Genomic DNA, 16,803 nt, shown 5'->3' with positions numbered 1-16,803 from the left:
GGGGAAAGGGAGTGAAGCCAGAGGCTCCATCCTCCTTAGACTCACCCTTTTGGGCAGAAAAGCAGATATTTACAGAAAGGGCCCCAAACCAATCCAGCCCAGCAGATCACTACCAAACAGGTTTGCCCTAACAGGAGCTGCTCAACACTATCGTAGGTCCTCTAGACCTATAATCAGCAAACTTTTTTTGCTCAAGGCATCTTTTAAAAGAATTTTGAAAAACTGTATACCTCTCGCAAACATTTTTCCCTTTCATACATTTTTAAGATGATACTAAAATTTTTATCACGTTTAAATAGTTACACAAAATATCTTTTCAAAGATAATATCTATTATGTATAAATATACAGTAGATAACATAAATTATATAAAAATATAATATGCAAAAATCATTCTCATTATCAAATAATCAGCCGAGTCAGCTAGACTTAATGTTTGGTCAGAAAAAGTCTGACTTTATTTGTTTAATTCAAATAAACACTATTATCACACCTATGATGACTGTCTCACTTTTGAATTTTAATTCTAAGATAGATGGATAGATGGACAGACAGAAGGAAGGGAAGGAAGGAAAGATAGGTAGATAGATAAATTACAGATAGAAAGAGAGAGATAGACAAAGTCACGGAACCTTGAACATGTTTACTGCTTGGATGAAATAAGATGCTCCCTTCTTTAGTTTCTCAAGACTGTCTCAGGAGCTCAGATGTCCTTCTGCGGCCTTGGGTAGTTCTTGACCTCATGTCATGTATCATAGTAAGATTATTTATTGATAAGTGAGAATTATGCTTTTCTTTTGTAAAGTAGGAGAAGAGCAATTTTGAAGAGAATTCTAGCCAACCACAAGCTTGTTCTCAGGCAGGCCTATTTTTAAAAGAGTATACATAGTTGTTGAAAATCTTGAATCTAGAATTTGTTTCTTTAAAAAGATCTGAACCTGCATGTTTTTAGAAGTCTCTGTGTACCCTGGGGGTACCCATTGCCCAATCTGAAGATCACACACAGCTCTAGGCCAGGAGTTGCCAAATCAGCCACCTTCAGGGGCCAAGCAGGAAATATAAATAGGTAAGAGCCAGCTAGACATATGACAATTGGAGATGGTAAGGACGGGAGAGGATGTGCATGCCCTCATAAATGAATAGCTCTAATTAAAAAATTTTAAGACACTGCATCAGCCAAACAAGTCTGGTTTGGCAGAGAAGTCAGCCCTGAGTGCCACCAGTTTGAGTCCTCTATTGGGTCTACCTCCATCCAGATCTGCACTCCCAAAGCTGCTCCCCAAAAGCCTGGCATTTACTTGGGTTCCAAAAGCCACTAGACCTATGCAGGTGGGCTTTGTTAGGAAGTGATTTGACTGAAATATTAGCAGGTATGCTCTTATGCCTGGCTCTCCTCAAATTCTGCCACAGCAACTGACTACCCAACATAAGGTGCTTTTTCTTCAGCACGACTTTTCCTCCATGCTGTTTGCTTTATCCAGCAGTGACCACCCACTCCTCGGTGCCAAGCAGATCCAGTTTTGCCCGGTGTGTACCTCTGCTCTATGATCTTCAAGACATATCCAAACGCTCTTGTAGCTGCCGCCTTTCCCGTTCTTTGCACGGTCATTTGCAGTTGCTTACGCGGCCTCCGTTCCACTAATGAATGGATCATGTTGTTGCAAAAAAGTCTTCTTTCTGTTGAGCCCTTCCTGTTCCTCCTACTCTTTGGCACTACTTCCCTCTGCAGCTGCACAGACTAATTGCATATCTAGAAAGCTAGCATGTGTCTCCCCATCAGCTTTTCTCTGTGCCAAGCTAAACATTCCTGTTGTATAAACTGTGCCTCTCAGGCTGTGGCTGCTAGGACTCTTCACTTCCATTAAGAATATTTTCAATACTCTTAAACTTGTAGATATGCTTGATTTTTGTCCATCTTCAAATATCATTTCCAGAAATAAGTCAGTGCTAAGGGTCTGATAACATGAGGACAGTGAAACCATCACTTCTCTTAATTTGAACTTCACACCTTAGTTGATACAAGCAAGGACTATTCTTGCTATTTAAATTCTTTAACACACACTAGGCTCATGTTGAGTTTGTGGAAAACAGAAAGTTCAGTTATTTTCATAGGACTCAACTTGTGCCTAGTCTCCACGTTTTTTTCCAGGTTTACAATTAATTTTAATCTTTAATGTAGCCAGAGCCTCACATTTATCTCTATCAAATGTGCTATTCTTGGTTTGGGTATATTATTACAGCATACAAGGTTCTTTGTGGATTTTGACACCTGTCATCCATTGTATTTATTAGCAGTTTTCCAAACTGTGCCTTCACCCAAGTTGCCCTTGAGTCAGACAGCCAAGTGGAGAGCCCTGTGGTCCTTCTTGCAGAACCTCCCTGGAGTTTAAGTGATTATCACTCCTGTGTGGTGCTCTCTTCTCTGAAGCTTACATTTCTGCAGAGTTTGCTTCAACCTTTTTCTTGATAGACTATAAAACTGAGGCTTAGCCATTCATGAGACTTTCTCCAAGCCACACAGCTCATAGTGGCAGAGTCAGGATTCAGATTCAGGTCTTCAGGAAAGACCTTTTCAAAGGCAATACACAAATCCAAATACATTGATAAAAATTCCTGGGGCCCTTTTAGAGGGTGAGGAGTATAGCTCAAGTCTCAAGTGGTAGAGCACATGCTTGGCTCCCGAGTGCGAGGTCTTGGGTTCAATCCCCACTGCCTCCATTGGGGGTGGGGGGGTGGGAAGAATCACTGGGGTACTTTTAAAGACATAGATTCTTAGGTCCCAAATCTGCCCAACTAAATCAGAATTTCCATAAGGGAGGCCTGGTAATCTGTTGATTTAAAAATACTTCTTATCATCGTGAAATTTTGGAAACACTGCTTATCTGTTATTTCCTGCAAAATGAGTTACCTTATCCAAAAAGTCTGAAGAGGTTACTGTGTGGGAGAGTTGTTCTTAGTAATCCTATGCTAATTCTTGCTAATCCCCTCTATTTTCTGTGTTCTCACAACCAAATAATCCATTCTGGAATTTTGTCAGGTATCACCTTGACACTTCCTGCCTTATGATTTCCACAACTTACCTCTTCCATCTTTTGGAAAAATGGGACAATGTAATCCTATTTTCTGTTTTTTAAGATGGCTTCCAAACCCCCATGATTTCCCAGGGAGTATGGATGGTCATATCTGCAAGGCCTTTTAGTTGCCTGGCAGGTGTGGGTCTGGACCTGGTGATCTGAGTTCACACGGGGCGGGGTGAATGCATGCCCAGCGCTCCAGTGTGCTCAGACCCACCCCTAACTTAGAAGGCCTGGGTCCCTTCTGGGTGAGGAACTCACCCTCAGCAAGGATGGACTGATGCAGAGCAGGATTTCTGAAGCACTCTGTCTGTCTCAGGCCTGTGCTAAGGCTCTTGCTGAGGATCCCTCACTACCCACCGCCAGATCTCCAGTGTTCCAACCTGCTCCACTCAAACAGCTCACAGTCGGTGACAGGCATTGTGCTGGGGCCAGAGGAACAGAGCAAGAAAGACATGGCTCCTGCTTAGATTAGACCCATCTGAGCCTGTCTCCTCATCTGACCCCTCACTCTGACCCCCTGACCTCTGTCTGAATTGCTTTTATTCAAGGGCTGCGGTCCTGTTCTTCTGCCTCAAAAATTAGTAGGATATTGGAAAGGACAAGGAAGGCAGCTCTTGGCTGTCTCTTGGCCGCCTGTCCCATACTTCCTGCACTGGTGGAAATACCTGAGTGTCAAGGGACCTTGGTGCTCACTTTGTGACATTTGCTGGCAGTGGGTCTTTGGATGGCAGCACCCCTGTTGCTGGTTCTCAGCAACCTTCTGCCAGGGGGCCAGCCAGGCTCCTGGCATCATCATTCCCAGGACTCGGCTCCACCTTGTGTGTTGACTGTGTGAAGGCCCTTCACTTACCTAGGACGGGTGGACATGCTTTTGTGGCTCGCTTGTGCTTAGAGCAGATTTCCCAAAGTTTGGAAGAACGCTAATCCTATGAGACACTCTGAAAAAAGAAAACTAAATTGCTCAGTTAAATAGCGTGGGAAATGCTACACAGGAGATCTTTGAAGAATCACAGTGCCCTTTAGCTTATTAAATGAAGGTTCTGTAAAACTCTGTAGTAGGAGTGTGTTTCAGTTTGAGTAAGCTGCTGTTTTTAAACTTCCATTGTGTATTGTGGTTACCGTAACTGTCACTTTTTACGTAACACCTATTAACCCTCGTGGAGCTCGTGTTCCATAAAAATTTTGAGCCTAGACAATGTTCAGTTATCTGGATTGAACTGCATTGTAAAATATTTATCTGGATAGAGACATAGCCTAAATTGAATCTTCCTTATGTATACATTTTTATTATAAGGGTAATAGAGCCACATTTCAGGAAGCTTAGGGAAGAATTATTTTAAAACACACATAATTCCAAGGCCAACACAACCTGTATTACAGGGATTCTTACTTAATCTTAGTAATATCCACAGATAGAATCCAGGGGTTCATGAGAAAAGATTACATCTTTATTTTCACTAACCTCTACCTCTAATTAAGCATTTCCTCTGATTATAAACGTAGGGAAAAAAACATAGTAGAGTTGGCAGTATCTGTCTTTGTCACCAGTAGAAATTGCAGATTTTTCATACTGTATCACAGTTATTGCTCTCTCCAGGAATTATTTATGCTCAAAAATATTACTTGAACTACTATTACATATTTTTTTACTGTGTTAATAAGAAAACTTGTATTCCTATAGAACAAATTTTTTTTAACATCTGGTAACTGTATTCAGCATTTTTTTTTCCTTTATAATCTTATGTATTTTAACTTATGCCTTTAAAATATCATTCTGAGAAGGGATCTTACCTCACCAGACTGCCTAAGGTGTCTAGCCTTTTATGTATGTCATTTTATATAATTATAATAATTATAGATAGAGAAATCATTTTTGAACAAAGGATTTAGAATTATATATATTTGTAGATACATGTATGTATGTATATACTTATGTGTATAAATATTGTATATATAAATATATGCACACAAAATTCTGTATCCTTTGTTCAATAAATATATATCACAATTATTTTTTCAAGTCTCAATCTCAAGCAGATACACTGTAGTTTACTGACTCTGTTCCTCTGTTGTTGGACTTTCAGGTTGTTTCCTTTTTTTAAATTCACACAAGGAAGTTTTCCTATATTTTGGATTATTTCCTTATGCTAGGTCCCTAGATTTATATTTATTCTTGTCTTCTGAGATACTCCCTCACACTAATTCTGGTCAAAAATAGAGGCACATGACATCCCTGGTAGTTTCCAGAAGTTTCCAGACCTATTTTGTTGATCTGACTGACGGTTCAGTTGAAAGAAAGTCTGTTGAAAGAAACTTTATTTGAATCAACTATTCTTTTCGTCTCATCCATAGGGATTCTAACATGTTTCTCAAGGTCAAAGGCCTTTAGATACTGTTTTAAGAAAGAGAGAAAAAAGAAGTTTCTTAGCTGAGATTTGTTTTTCCGAAATGGTTGGCTAATCTACTTCATCACTGGAATTGATGGTGGTTCTCTGAAGCACCCGAGTTTCTTCTGGAGGGTTTGCCCGGGGATCCTGGGTGGCTGGGCACCCCACGCGGATTCCTTGTGATCATTTCCTGAAAGCTCCTGGGTTCCTCCTCCAGGGATGTTAACATTCGCCTAAGTATTGATGTTGTACTTTAAGTGAATCTAGAGTTTTGAGTATGCCCAAATGAATCAAAATAGGTTAAGCCACTTTTTATGACTGTGGTAAGCATTAGGTGGTCATTTTGAAAACTGTAAATGAAAGTTTAGTAGCTGAGCATCTGCAGTCTTTAATGATTGACATCTTACAGGCTCATCAGCTGGCATCCATGCAAGCTCAGGCATATAATGGTGGCAGTGCCAACCCCCCACCTCCTAATAACGAAGAGGAGGAAGATGAGGAAGACGAATATGATTATGACTATGAATCCCTCTCTGATGGTAAGAGAACCCTGTGCTGCATATAGGAAAGTGCCTGGATGATTTTCTCTTGGGTTTTTTGGGTATCTTTTGTTTTCCAAAAAAAGTCTGGCACTCCGTAGACCAACAGTACAGATCACTTAGCCACTTAGCAAGGAGGAACAAGCAAGGAAAGGGATTCTGTCAGCCATGATAGCCACCACTCCAGGAGAGAAGAGGAGGGTGTGGAAAGCAACAGGGGTTGTTCCTAAATTGGTTTCTAAAGGAAGAGATGGTATTACAGTAGAGAGACCCTGTTCTCACCCTTCAGTGCTTTGGCGTGGCTGATGCTCTTGGTGGGAACCGAAGACGGTGGCTGAATCTTTTCTCTCCCCTGCACCACCTGCAGGGGGCAGCATCGTAGTCCCATGCTCTCTGCTCCTCCCTTTCACTGCTTTCACTCCTGCTTTCTAAGAGCATAGAAAAGAGGCATCATTTCCCTTCCACCCCCTCTTTCCCTGGTTCTCGGATTGCTAAGCCAACCAGACATTTCCTCTGGCCTTACCAAAAAAGATAAAACAACACGACTGATGGCTAATGGTGCAATACAAAGAAGTTACATGAATGATGTTACCTATGTATTACAGGCGGAGGATTCTTCTTACGAGAGAATTAGGTTTCAGGTGTGTTTCATTTGCACTAAGTTAGTGTCATATCCTGGAGATTGCAAAATGTTTTCTGGGGTACCACTGCTGATGATAGACTGTTTCATTTTGGCAACTTCTGAAAGACAAGGTAGTAATGAAAAAAATGCCAAAGTTCCTCTTTACTTAAACATTACAAATATAAAATATGTTACTTCTTTGTAGGATATTGTTTCGTTAATATGCAGATACGCCCAGACCAGCAGCCATTTACCACTGGCATTAAGACAGCCAAGCCACCCTCCCCCAAATACCTGCTTCTCACGCAGCATGATTGTCTTCTGGTCATGTCTGGTCCCAGGAGCCTCCGTCGTGACCAGCAGTTGCAGTCTAGTCTCTTTCTGCCCCAAAATACAATACTAGCCTCTGTCCATTTAATATTTGTCCTTAGTAACAACTGATTGCTTCATATAATTACCTAAAAGCCAATGTACCTGACCTGAAATCCCATCAGATAACATGAGAGTCATATTCTCTAATGGAGAGGTAGAAAAAGGGAGAAAATCAAAGAAGTCAAAATAATTTTTTGAATCTTATTCCTTTGAAGTTATGGGAATATGACTCTTTTTGTATTGACTAATTCTTCCCTATTGGTCTATACTACAGTCATGGTGATGTTGTTTCATAGAAGAACAAATTCATTCAATAAGAAATGAAAACCACATTTAAGAAATCAACCAATATAAAATAGATAAACAACTTATTATACTTTAAAAAATACATATAAGTAAAAAATTTTGATTAAATTTCAAAAAAAAAAAAGAAATCAACCAAATCCAGATGTCATTTGCCTCTGTAAGAAGTTAGTGCACTGGAAGAGAAATTCACTCTCTATCATAAATTCCTTCTGTGCTTTTTCTGTGCTTTTGAATACAGGAAAGGAAAAGGCTTTTCTATTATTACTATTATGAGAGGAAATTTTGGTATTCAAATAACAAAATGAACAGGTAGGGGAAGGAGCTTTATGATTTATTTTCAGTTAGGAAGATAAAATTTAAACCCTACCCCACTGAATTTCTGTGATAGCGTCATGCTCTTTTAAAACACTCATGTGCTGCGGTAGGCTGTACACAGAAGGTCCCCAGCAGGCTCTTCTCCAATAGGCTGTGAGACCTTGGGTCAGTGTCTTCTCACCGCTCTAAGCTTTGGGTCCCCCAGATGTGTAATGAGAAGGTCCCATTACAGGTTGGCTGATGTTCTCCCTCCTTCCAGCCCTGACATCTGTGACCTATGACAGTTAAGTCCATGCCGCCACATGATTATTTCCCATTTCATTGAAAGATTCCTCTGCCTGGCTGATGCCTAAACAGGTCTTGTAGTGATGCTGTGACTTGTTTAGGCTTGTCCTGTTAAGGCCTCCTTCTGCCACTGTTAGATGCCCTGCCGGTCTTGCACTTTCGGTCACAGTTTGTGGTGCCTCACTCATCTCAGCCGCCCTCTAACATCTCTCTTTCTCCAGCTGAGATGAGAGGGAAACAGAAGTCTGCTTGCTCTGGGTAGGACCATTCCCAGCTTCTTAGCAGGACCTCAGAGGTTTCCAAGCTTCTTGTAACAATGGATCCCTTTGAGGATGAGATGGAAGCTCTTACCAGTTGCCTCGGAAAAATAAACACGCTCTCAAGTTTCTACATAAAATTGCAGGAGTTTTCATGGGCCTTCTGAGCCCCTTACAGGCATCTCAGGCCAAAAACCCATCTCTGAGGTTTGGTGGCTCAGTTTAACTCTCTGACAGCTCCTGCCCTCAATCTTCACATACATAAAATGAGCAAATTAGTCCAAAACCTCTTTTATATAAAATGTGATAAAGATGGCTACAAAAATGTGAGGATTCCTAGCCACAAAATTACTTCCAGAAAATCTGAAGGAAGTTACAAGTGAGGGTCAAGTGTTTCAGGAACTGCTACTTTACCTTTTGGCCAATAAGTTCTTAATGAATAATTAAATTTTATTAAATAAATATCAGTTAATTTTCCCCAGCCTTGCTTACCTTACTAGCTTTGAATGTGCACAAGAGTACACATTTGAATTTGCCACTTCTTACAGACGTTCTTTGACAACGACTGCATGGTATTAACAAATTTATCAATTTCTGTCCATTTGACATAAAGCATTTGGGGGAGTATTATGACAACCAGTAACTAAAGAGATGTAATGTGACTGTGGCAACATGAATAACACTGACAGTGTTTGCGGTGTTTACACGTTCATTCTTTTATTGCCAGCCCTTGCATCTCTTCATAGTCAAAATATTAAGTGAATGGAAGATGTCTTGTTTCATTTATCTTGTAATCTAAGCTGTTATTGTTTATGCTTTGCTTCAAACCTTAGTTTAATTTACCTGGATTTTTGTCTTAACTTTCCTTACTTTTATCACCTTTCTGATTCTGTTTTTCTGTAGCAGATGTCCTTACTGCTTCTCCTGCTCCTAACAGTCAGGAAGGTAAAGCCATTTGAACCAGGCATTTTAACTGCATGCATGTCGGCATTCTGTTTCCAGTTTCTTAGACCTGATTAGCATGAAGTTGTGATGCTTATGAGAATAAAAATGTAATAAAATGAGTGATCTCATTTACTTCTTGGCAGCCTGCATGGCCTTGATTTGGCATAAAGATATGTTGGTCTAAGCATTTGTGGTCTGATGAAATTGTAAATCATGGGTGAGAAATGAGCTTCCTTGTTTTTCATTTTCAAAGAACATAATCCTGATATATCTCTAACACCTTTAAAATTGTTTTGAATAGAAATACCAAAACAAGAACAAAGGATAAGATTATCTCTCATACTTTGGAAATTTTTAGATATGTCTTGATTCCTATCCTTGAGATTGTCACTTAATAAATTGATAGACTATTATGGAAACTTTACTTTCCAATTAAGTATAGTTGTGAAAACTGCATTACAAAGAACAATGTCTTTTCTCCCTCTGGTTTTGACTGTTCTAGAGGTGAAAGCTGATAGCTTCATTTTAAAGCGAGAGTGGTTAAATCACACATGCATCATTTAGAAGTGCATCAGCCACTAAATCCTTCCCAAACTTGTGTGCTGAGGGCTTCTTGACAGGGTATCTTCCATATATTTGCACAGTTCCAATCATCTGTATGAAAATGAGCCTTCTCATTTAGATTATGTCTATATGGTACCAAAAGTACTGGTAAATGAGCCCATTCAATCAAAAAATAAACATGTTATTTAACAAATTTTTAAAATTATACTTCAAGCCATCATTTTGGTAACATGTAGCCAGAACATCAGTCTTACAGATAAGCACAGGTCTCTGGATATCCTTGCAATGACGTAGACACAGCCCCCAAGTAAAGCATTTAGTTCTTGTCCACTGAAGCCTGCCAACTCATTTTCAGACAACATTCTAGAAGACAGACCTGAAAATAAATCATGTAATGACAAGCTTCAGTTTGAATATAATGAAGAAATCCCCAAGAGGATAAAGAAAGCAGATAACTCTACTTGCAACAAAGGAAAGGTGGGTGAATGGTTTCTGTTAAATTATACTTGGACCTTATGGTGCTCTTGTCAGTTTCAGGTGGGATTTCACTCCCTCCCCATCCTTTCCCTTTCCCCTCACTTTCCCTTAGATGCCAAAGCCCACATGGTGATGGTATGGGACCCCCATCTGCCATTTGTAGGAGGTTAGTCATTGGTTCATCCAGCCAATACCTGCTGAAGGTATTGTGTGTGTCAGGCACTCAGGTGGCACAGGAGGTGATTTAGCAACGGAGAAGAACATTTGAACAGTGCTGGTAGAGACATACAAAGAGCAGTGATTACACAGTGTTATCAGAGCACGGGGAAGATGACGTTGGAAAAGCAGGCAAAAACAGGGCATTCCGACCAGGAGGACAGCCTGGTACATTCAAGGAGTTGCTAGAAGTTTTAAAAGTGTTTGGGATGACCAAGAATATAAACGGGGATGATTGGAAAGTGTTAATGGAGGAAGGACATTTTGAATCGAAAGATAAATGAGATACCCAGACCTGACCCTCAGGTGCCCAGCAGTGGGAAAACTGTGAGCAGATCTGTAGACATAGCTGCAGTGACATTGTTGGAGAACAAAATCATAAAAAAAAAACACCAAAAATTTGAGCTACAGAAAATACATACTCCATTACCTATTCAATAAATATGCATTGAGTCCTCTACATTTCAGACACTGGACTATGCCCTGAAGGAAGATGAAGGACAAGTTAGGCTCAGCCCTTGTTCTCAGAAAGTTTTTCTCTAGGGAAGGTGTTGGGACATGTGTATGGAGAAGACAGAGCAAGGGAAACACACTGATGACAAGAGAAAGTAGCAGATAAAGAGCTTTAGGGATTCAGAGGTGAGTGGCATATACCTTCTGTGTAAACTGGTATCATTTTTCCCTTGATAGGTTTATGACATGGAACTGGGAGAAGAATTTTATCTTCCTCAAAATAAAAAGGAAAGCAGACAGATTGCACCAGAGCTTTCTGACCTTGTCATCTATTGCCAGGCAGTAAAATTTCCAGGTAAGTATCATTTATAACATTTAAAGTTACCAAAAGTGGAAAATATGCTATTTGTTTAATTGGGCATTGTGAATGCTCTCAGGATAACTAAATGTTTTAGTGTTGCTGAAATCATTGTAACAGTAACTTCTAAATATTTGCTGTTACTATTATTTCTTGATGCTCATGAGGAAAATACTATAAAATGTTCATTTTTCAGATCATGTCATGTGTTTTCATAAAAGTCAATGATAATAATGTTTATAACATCTAATAGCTAAAAGTTATTAAGCATTTAAGTACCAGAATTTGTGCTAAGTATTTTACATACATCATCTTAATTGACTTCAAAGTAATTCTATGAAGTCTGGATTTATCCTCATTTTTTGAGTAAAACAGTCTGAGAAAGATGAAATAATCGGCCCAGGGTTTCAGAATGTTATCAGTTAAGTCTCTTGTTTCAAAGTGGCAGAAATGGACTTAAGCAAAAAGAAAATGTATTGGCTCATGTTTTGAAAAATGAAGGGATCTACAGGCTTCAGGTATGGCTTGCTCCACGGCTTTCTCTCTCTCCATTCCTCACTCTGCCTCCCCTGTGTTGGCACTTTTCCCCTCGTAGTTGGAAGGGGGCTGCAGCAGGTTAGCCCTGCGTGTTTCTAGATTTAGCTTCAGTCTCTTTCAGAACTTTCAGCAGCAGTTTCGTTGTTTTTCACTGGCCCACCACAGAACCAATCACTGTGGCAAAGGGCGTGCAGTGCTCTGACTTTCCAGGGCTTGTGTCGCATGCCCCATCCCTGAGCCGGGTAGTGAGCCTCCACCCAAACCACAGGATCAAGGACAAGGTTTCAGTGGAGAAGCTGTTTCTAGAAGTACAAGTAAATGTATGCTGATAAACCACTTTCCCCCCAAAATGTGCATTTCAGTTCATAAGTGGTAGAACTGTGATTCTGAAGCTTGTCTATCTCCAAAGTTCTGCCCTTAATCATTGCACTACCCTGCCTCTTTTGTTAGGGTATGCTGTCAATGGGCTTACCCAAATGGGGCTGCGGGAGGTGGGGCGCAAACAAGAAAGTCCATAAATATAGGGAAGTGAGAAAAATTCATCTCCTCCTATTAAGAAGGAGTCCCTCTTATAAGATTTCTGAGTATGGGGAAGCAGCTGGAATTGGGGGGCCCATCTAAATGTTGGTAAGCAGCATATATCAACGTGGCCTGGAGACGGAAGTTAAAATACCAACCCCCATTTTTTTCTTCAAGACAGTCTAAATGCAGATCTTGGCTTCCAGAGGCTCCTCTTAAAGCACCAGTTTTCACACCCTGTCCTGCAAACGGGACAGAGGTATTGGGCTGTTAACAAATTAGATCACAGTGGTCTTCTCACACAGCAGAAGGGGAAAAGAAATCATGGCTAGAACTTTCTCAATTTTAAGTTTTCTCCCACAAAGCACTCTTTTATCTGTGGCAGCTGCTACGGTTTATCTGCTAGCAAATTCTCTTGAGGAGAATGAGAATGAATAAGTAGCAAAGATTTCAAAGAAATGCAGGAACTTAGCCATGTAGGTTCAGTTTCACAGATTCTGGCTTTCCAGCTCATCAGTACAACATGAGCATACTTACAGCTGGTGACATTGTTCTTATCATGGGGTAAAATTCTTTCCCTGTCGAAGAGCCTGCATGTCCTTCATCACAGGAACAAATGTGACGACCACTCCATTCAAGAGTCACCCTCATGACATCTCTTGTTCTTTATAAATTCAGCTGCCACTGCACCCAAACCATTCCTCTGACTTTGTCTTTTCTTCTCAAGCACTGAGTAAACAAAGTGCACGAATTCCCAGAAATATTTGAAGTCACCACGAGAGATAGTTTCTGTACTGGTAGAGAACTGTGGCAGGGTCAAAAGGTCATTTGGTCCAGCTTCTTACTTGAGGCACTGGCTAAGCATGGGGTTGTTTGATTTACTTTTAAAATTCCAAGTGGACTATTTTTTAAAAATGTTTATGTAGCCCGCATTCTTTATAGGTATGTTATATTTTATTTTGTTTTATTTTTTTTAGTAATTGAAGTTTCCTACATTTTTCTTCCCCCAAAGTTATTTCCTTTCCCAAAATAACTAAATTGTAATACCTTCTAAGTATTTACTGTTATTATGATTTGTTGTGATGTTCAGGAGGAAAATGCCTACCATAAAATGTTCATTTTGCTACACTATTTTTTTTTAATGGAGGTACTGGAGATTGAACTCAGAACCTCATGCGTGCTAAGCATCTGCTTTGCCGCTGAGATATACCTACCCCGCTATGCTTGGACTATGTTATCAATTCCAGTGCATCTCATCTTTCACCATCCCAAGTCCTTTCCAAGGAGCCATATGCAAAAAACCTTCAGAGCAGGGAGGCATCATGAAGATCCTGGGTATGACCTTCCCCATAAGTAGAGTAACCTCCCCAGGATCATGGACCTGCTTCAGTGGCAGGGACTGATGACTCAGTGACCTTGACCAGGACAATTCTATAACTTCTCTAAGCTTCATATTCCTTACCTATGAAAGAGGCATAACAGTCCTAACTTGCAGGGTTGTTGTAAAAAATAGCAAGAAGTATACAATGTGCATAGTGCACTATCTAGAAAATAGTTGGCTCTCTGGAAATCAGCAGGGCAGGGGAAGGTTCTTTGTTGCTCCTTCGCTTACTTCTCTGGGCCTCTCCAGATTCCTTCCCCTTTCTTGATTACCGGCCCTGGTTCCTTGCTTGCTCACCCCACCCATGAGAATACCCAGGCTCCTCACAGAAGGGCCCCTCAACCCTGGGGGATGTCAACATGTTTGCAGAAACCCCAGAATGAACACAGCACTTCACTGTGGCCCCTCCTCCATTTTACTCAGGAGAAAATCCATTGTTACATCATTGTGTAGAGGGCACAATGCACACAAAATTTTAAGATATAGCATGAGAACTCACTAGTCCAAGTTTGTGCACCTTTGCAGTTATGGGTATGTCAGAGAAAAAAAAATGTTGAAGCCCCACAACTGCTGTGCACTGAGCATTTTCTCTGAACAGGACACTCTGCTAAGTATGTAGATTGACATTATCTCATTTCATCCTAACCACCACCCTTTTGAGATGAGGAAGGAGTATCAAGAGAGGTTAAGTAACTTGTGTGAGGCCACCCTGCAGGGAACAGGGTTTAAACCCGAGTCTACATTAAACACTACTTTACTCTGCCTTCTCTGATGATGATCTTGGAAGGTATATTTTCATCTCAAAGTGGACCTCCTGAATGCTGCTTCAGCTAAAGGAATTTCTCTCTTATGGTACAACTATAGACAGTGGAAACAGTTTGGAGGCCACTCTGGCTTCATCAGTGCCTTTAAGTCATGCCTCCTGCCCTGGAGCCAGGTCTGCATGGTGTGCATTCATTTCCTCGTTCAGCAAATATCTGTGAAGTTCCTGCTATGCACTGGGCCCTGTGCCAGGCAGGAAGAATCCAGGGAGTGGTTGGACCAGGAGTGAAAAAGAGAAGCCATGAAACATGATTATCATCATAATCTGTTTCCCATTTAATTCTCAGATTAACCCCATGAATGAGCACCTATCCTTGTACCCATTTTGCAGATAAGGAAACTGAGGAACCTAGAAGGTAGATGTTAAGTCAAAGCTCACAAGGGCAGGAGCCTAGACAGTGTGATGTCTAGGCCATGTGTGTCCTGGCCATTCTTTCATCTCTCCAAATTGCCTGATTAGATTCTGGAGCACTTTCTTTTCGTACAGTTTTTCAAAATCTTTCTGGTGCACAAGCAGATGGGTGGGGGTGTGAGTTTTGTAGTCATTCTGTAATAATCATGCAGGTCTTGTCTCATTTGCCTACAGAGATAAGAACTTTGCTATCATTTCCTACAATGCTATTATTAACAGTGCTAAAAACGTTAGTAGATCTTCTGTACTGGGTTACAAAGGAGTAGTAGGACTTCAAAATAAACAGTAACAGGGATGGAAAATGTTGAGCTCCCTTGCTTGTGGTTTTTGGCTTATTTATTTTCATTTTATGGGAACAGGCCTGTCAACTCTAAATGCATCTGGCTCTAGCAGAGGAAAAGAAAGGAAAAGCAGGAAGTCCATTTTTGGCAACAATCCGGGCAGAATGAGCCCTGGGGAGACAGCATCATTTAATAAAACATCTGGAAAAAGTAAAGTCACCTTCTAACAATTTCTTTGCTTGATTCTGCATGCTGGAGGAGAGCGCTATTTCACTGTCCAAGCACTTCCCTGGAACTTTTTAAATCTTTTTTTTTTAATTTTCATGAATGTTCGTATTAGCCAAGTGTGGTATAAATATTTTTTAAATTGCGAAATTACTCTCTTAACTTTCTAAAAAACTAGCATTTCAGTGAAGATGTTCTAACAGTGTTTGCCTCAAAAGTAAAAATTGGAGCCACCTTGGAACCTTCTGGTGGCTCTTGGAACTGCACTCTTCACCATTATAACTCCAGAAGATATATCTATTTCATATCTTATTACTTTTTATTGTAAAAGTAATAAATTCTCACGGTTAAAAAAAAAAAACTCAAACAATGCAGAGTATTATTAAAATTTCTTTCCACTCACAATGTCCCAGTTCTGCTCCCCAGAGGTAACTGCTATTAAGTTTATTGTGTTTAGTTCAAGAAAAATAAGATCCTTTTAAAGATAATCCAAATGGGATATAACCAAACTCAACTTGTGTAACTTTTATACTTGCTATCACGTTTCATTTAGCTCTCTGTCCATATATCCACCTTATTCTCCTTAGTGCTCCGTGGTATTCCACTGTGTGGCTATGCTGTCATTTACTTAACCACTTTTTCACTGGTAGAACTTTTGGGTGGTTTTGTTGCTTTTATTTATTTTTTTTTTTTTGCTATAAAAAACAATGCGTGGGTGAACACCCTTGTATATATGTTGTTTTATATTTGTGCAAAAATATCCACGGGATAGATGAGGTACCAAGGCAAAAGACATTCAGGCATCATTTTGTCTCAAGGTGGTGGAGTAACTCACCAGTAACACTTAAGATGTTTTCTGATGTATGATGTGATTGTTTACTGGGATGTTGTTCCGGTTGATCTTTCTAAAATATTTAAGGTTTTCTGCACTAATCTAAGGCTAATCTTTTGGGGGTTTAGATTCCTGTGAAGGAATGCGACCGGCCTGGGAGGACCCTTCTCCCTCCATCAACCCAGCCACATCCCTCAGCGCCATCATTAGAACTCCCAAATGTTACCACATCTCCTCGCTGAATGAAAATGCCGCCAAACGTCTGTGTCGCAGGTATTCCCAGAAACTGATCCAGCACACCGCCTGCCAGCTGCTGAGGACGTACCCAGCTGCCACCCGCATTGACTCATCCAACCCCAACCCCCTCCTGTTCTGGCTGCATGGGATCCAGCTCGTGGCACTCAATTACCAGACAGACGGTAGGTAATGGGCCCGCTTCACCCAGAGGGGTGCCTCCTTACCACTCTCCTTGGCGTCTTAGATCTCAGTAGACATAATCCCACAAAAAAACATTTCATCAAGGGGGCCACATTCCCATCTAGGGCATATGTGAGATAATGGGAAGCGGAAGTGAATTTGATACTGAATTGTGCTCTTGACTTTTCAGAGTTAAGGCAACAGA

At 40.5% G+C, this 16,803-nt stretch overlaps 1 protein-coding gene across 1 annotated transcript in view; it reads left to right on the top strand.

Annotated features, from left to right (window-relative positions):
• The window catches only part of PLCE1 (phospholipase C epsilon 1), a 212,029-nt gene that overhangs the window by 168,785 nt on the left and 26,441 nt on the right, over window positions 1–16,803 (top strand). The window contains 5 exon segments of the mRNA XM_045507381.2: window positions 5,873–6,002; window positions 10,024–10,145; window positions 11,052–11,169; window positions 15,203–15,334; window positions 16,310–16,600. Coding sequence (XP_045363337.2) covers window positions 5,873–6,002; window positions 10,024–10,145; window positions 11,052–11,169; window positions 15,203–15,334; window positions 16,310–16,600 — 793 coding nt within the window.

Source organism: Camelus bactrianus, chromosome 11, assembly GCF_048773025.1.
Source record: "Camelus bactrianus isolate YW-2024 breed Bactrian camel chromosome 11, ASM4877302v1, whole genome shotgun sequence".
NCBI classification, from domain to species: Eukaryota; Metazoa; Chordata; class Mammalia; order Artiodactyla; family Camelidae; genus Camelus; species Camelus bactrianus.
Note: the sequence above shows the minus strand (reverse complement) of the source record. Positions and strands in the feature narration are given on the sequence as shown.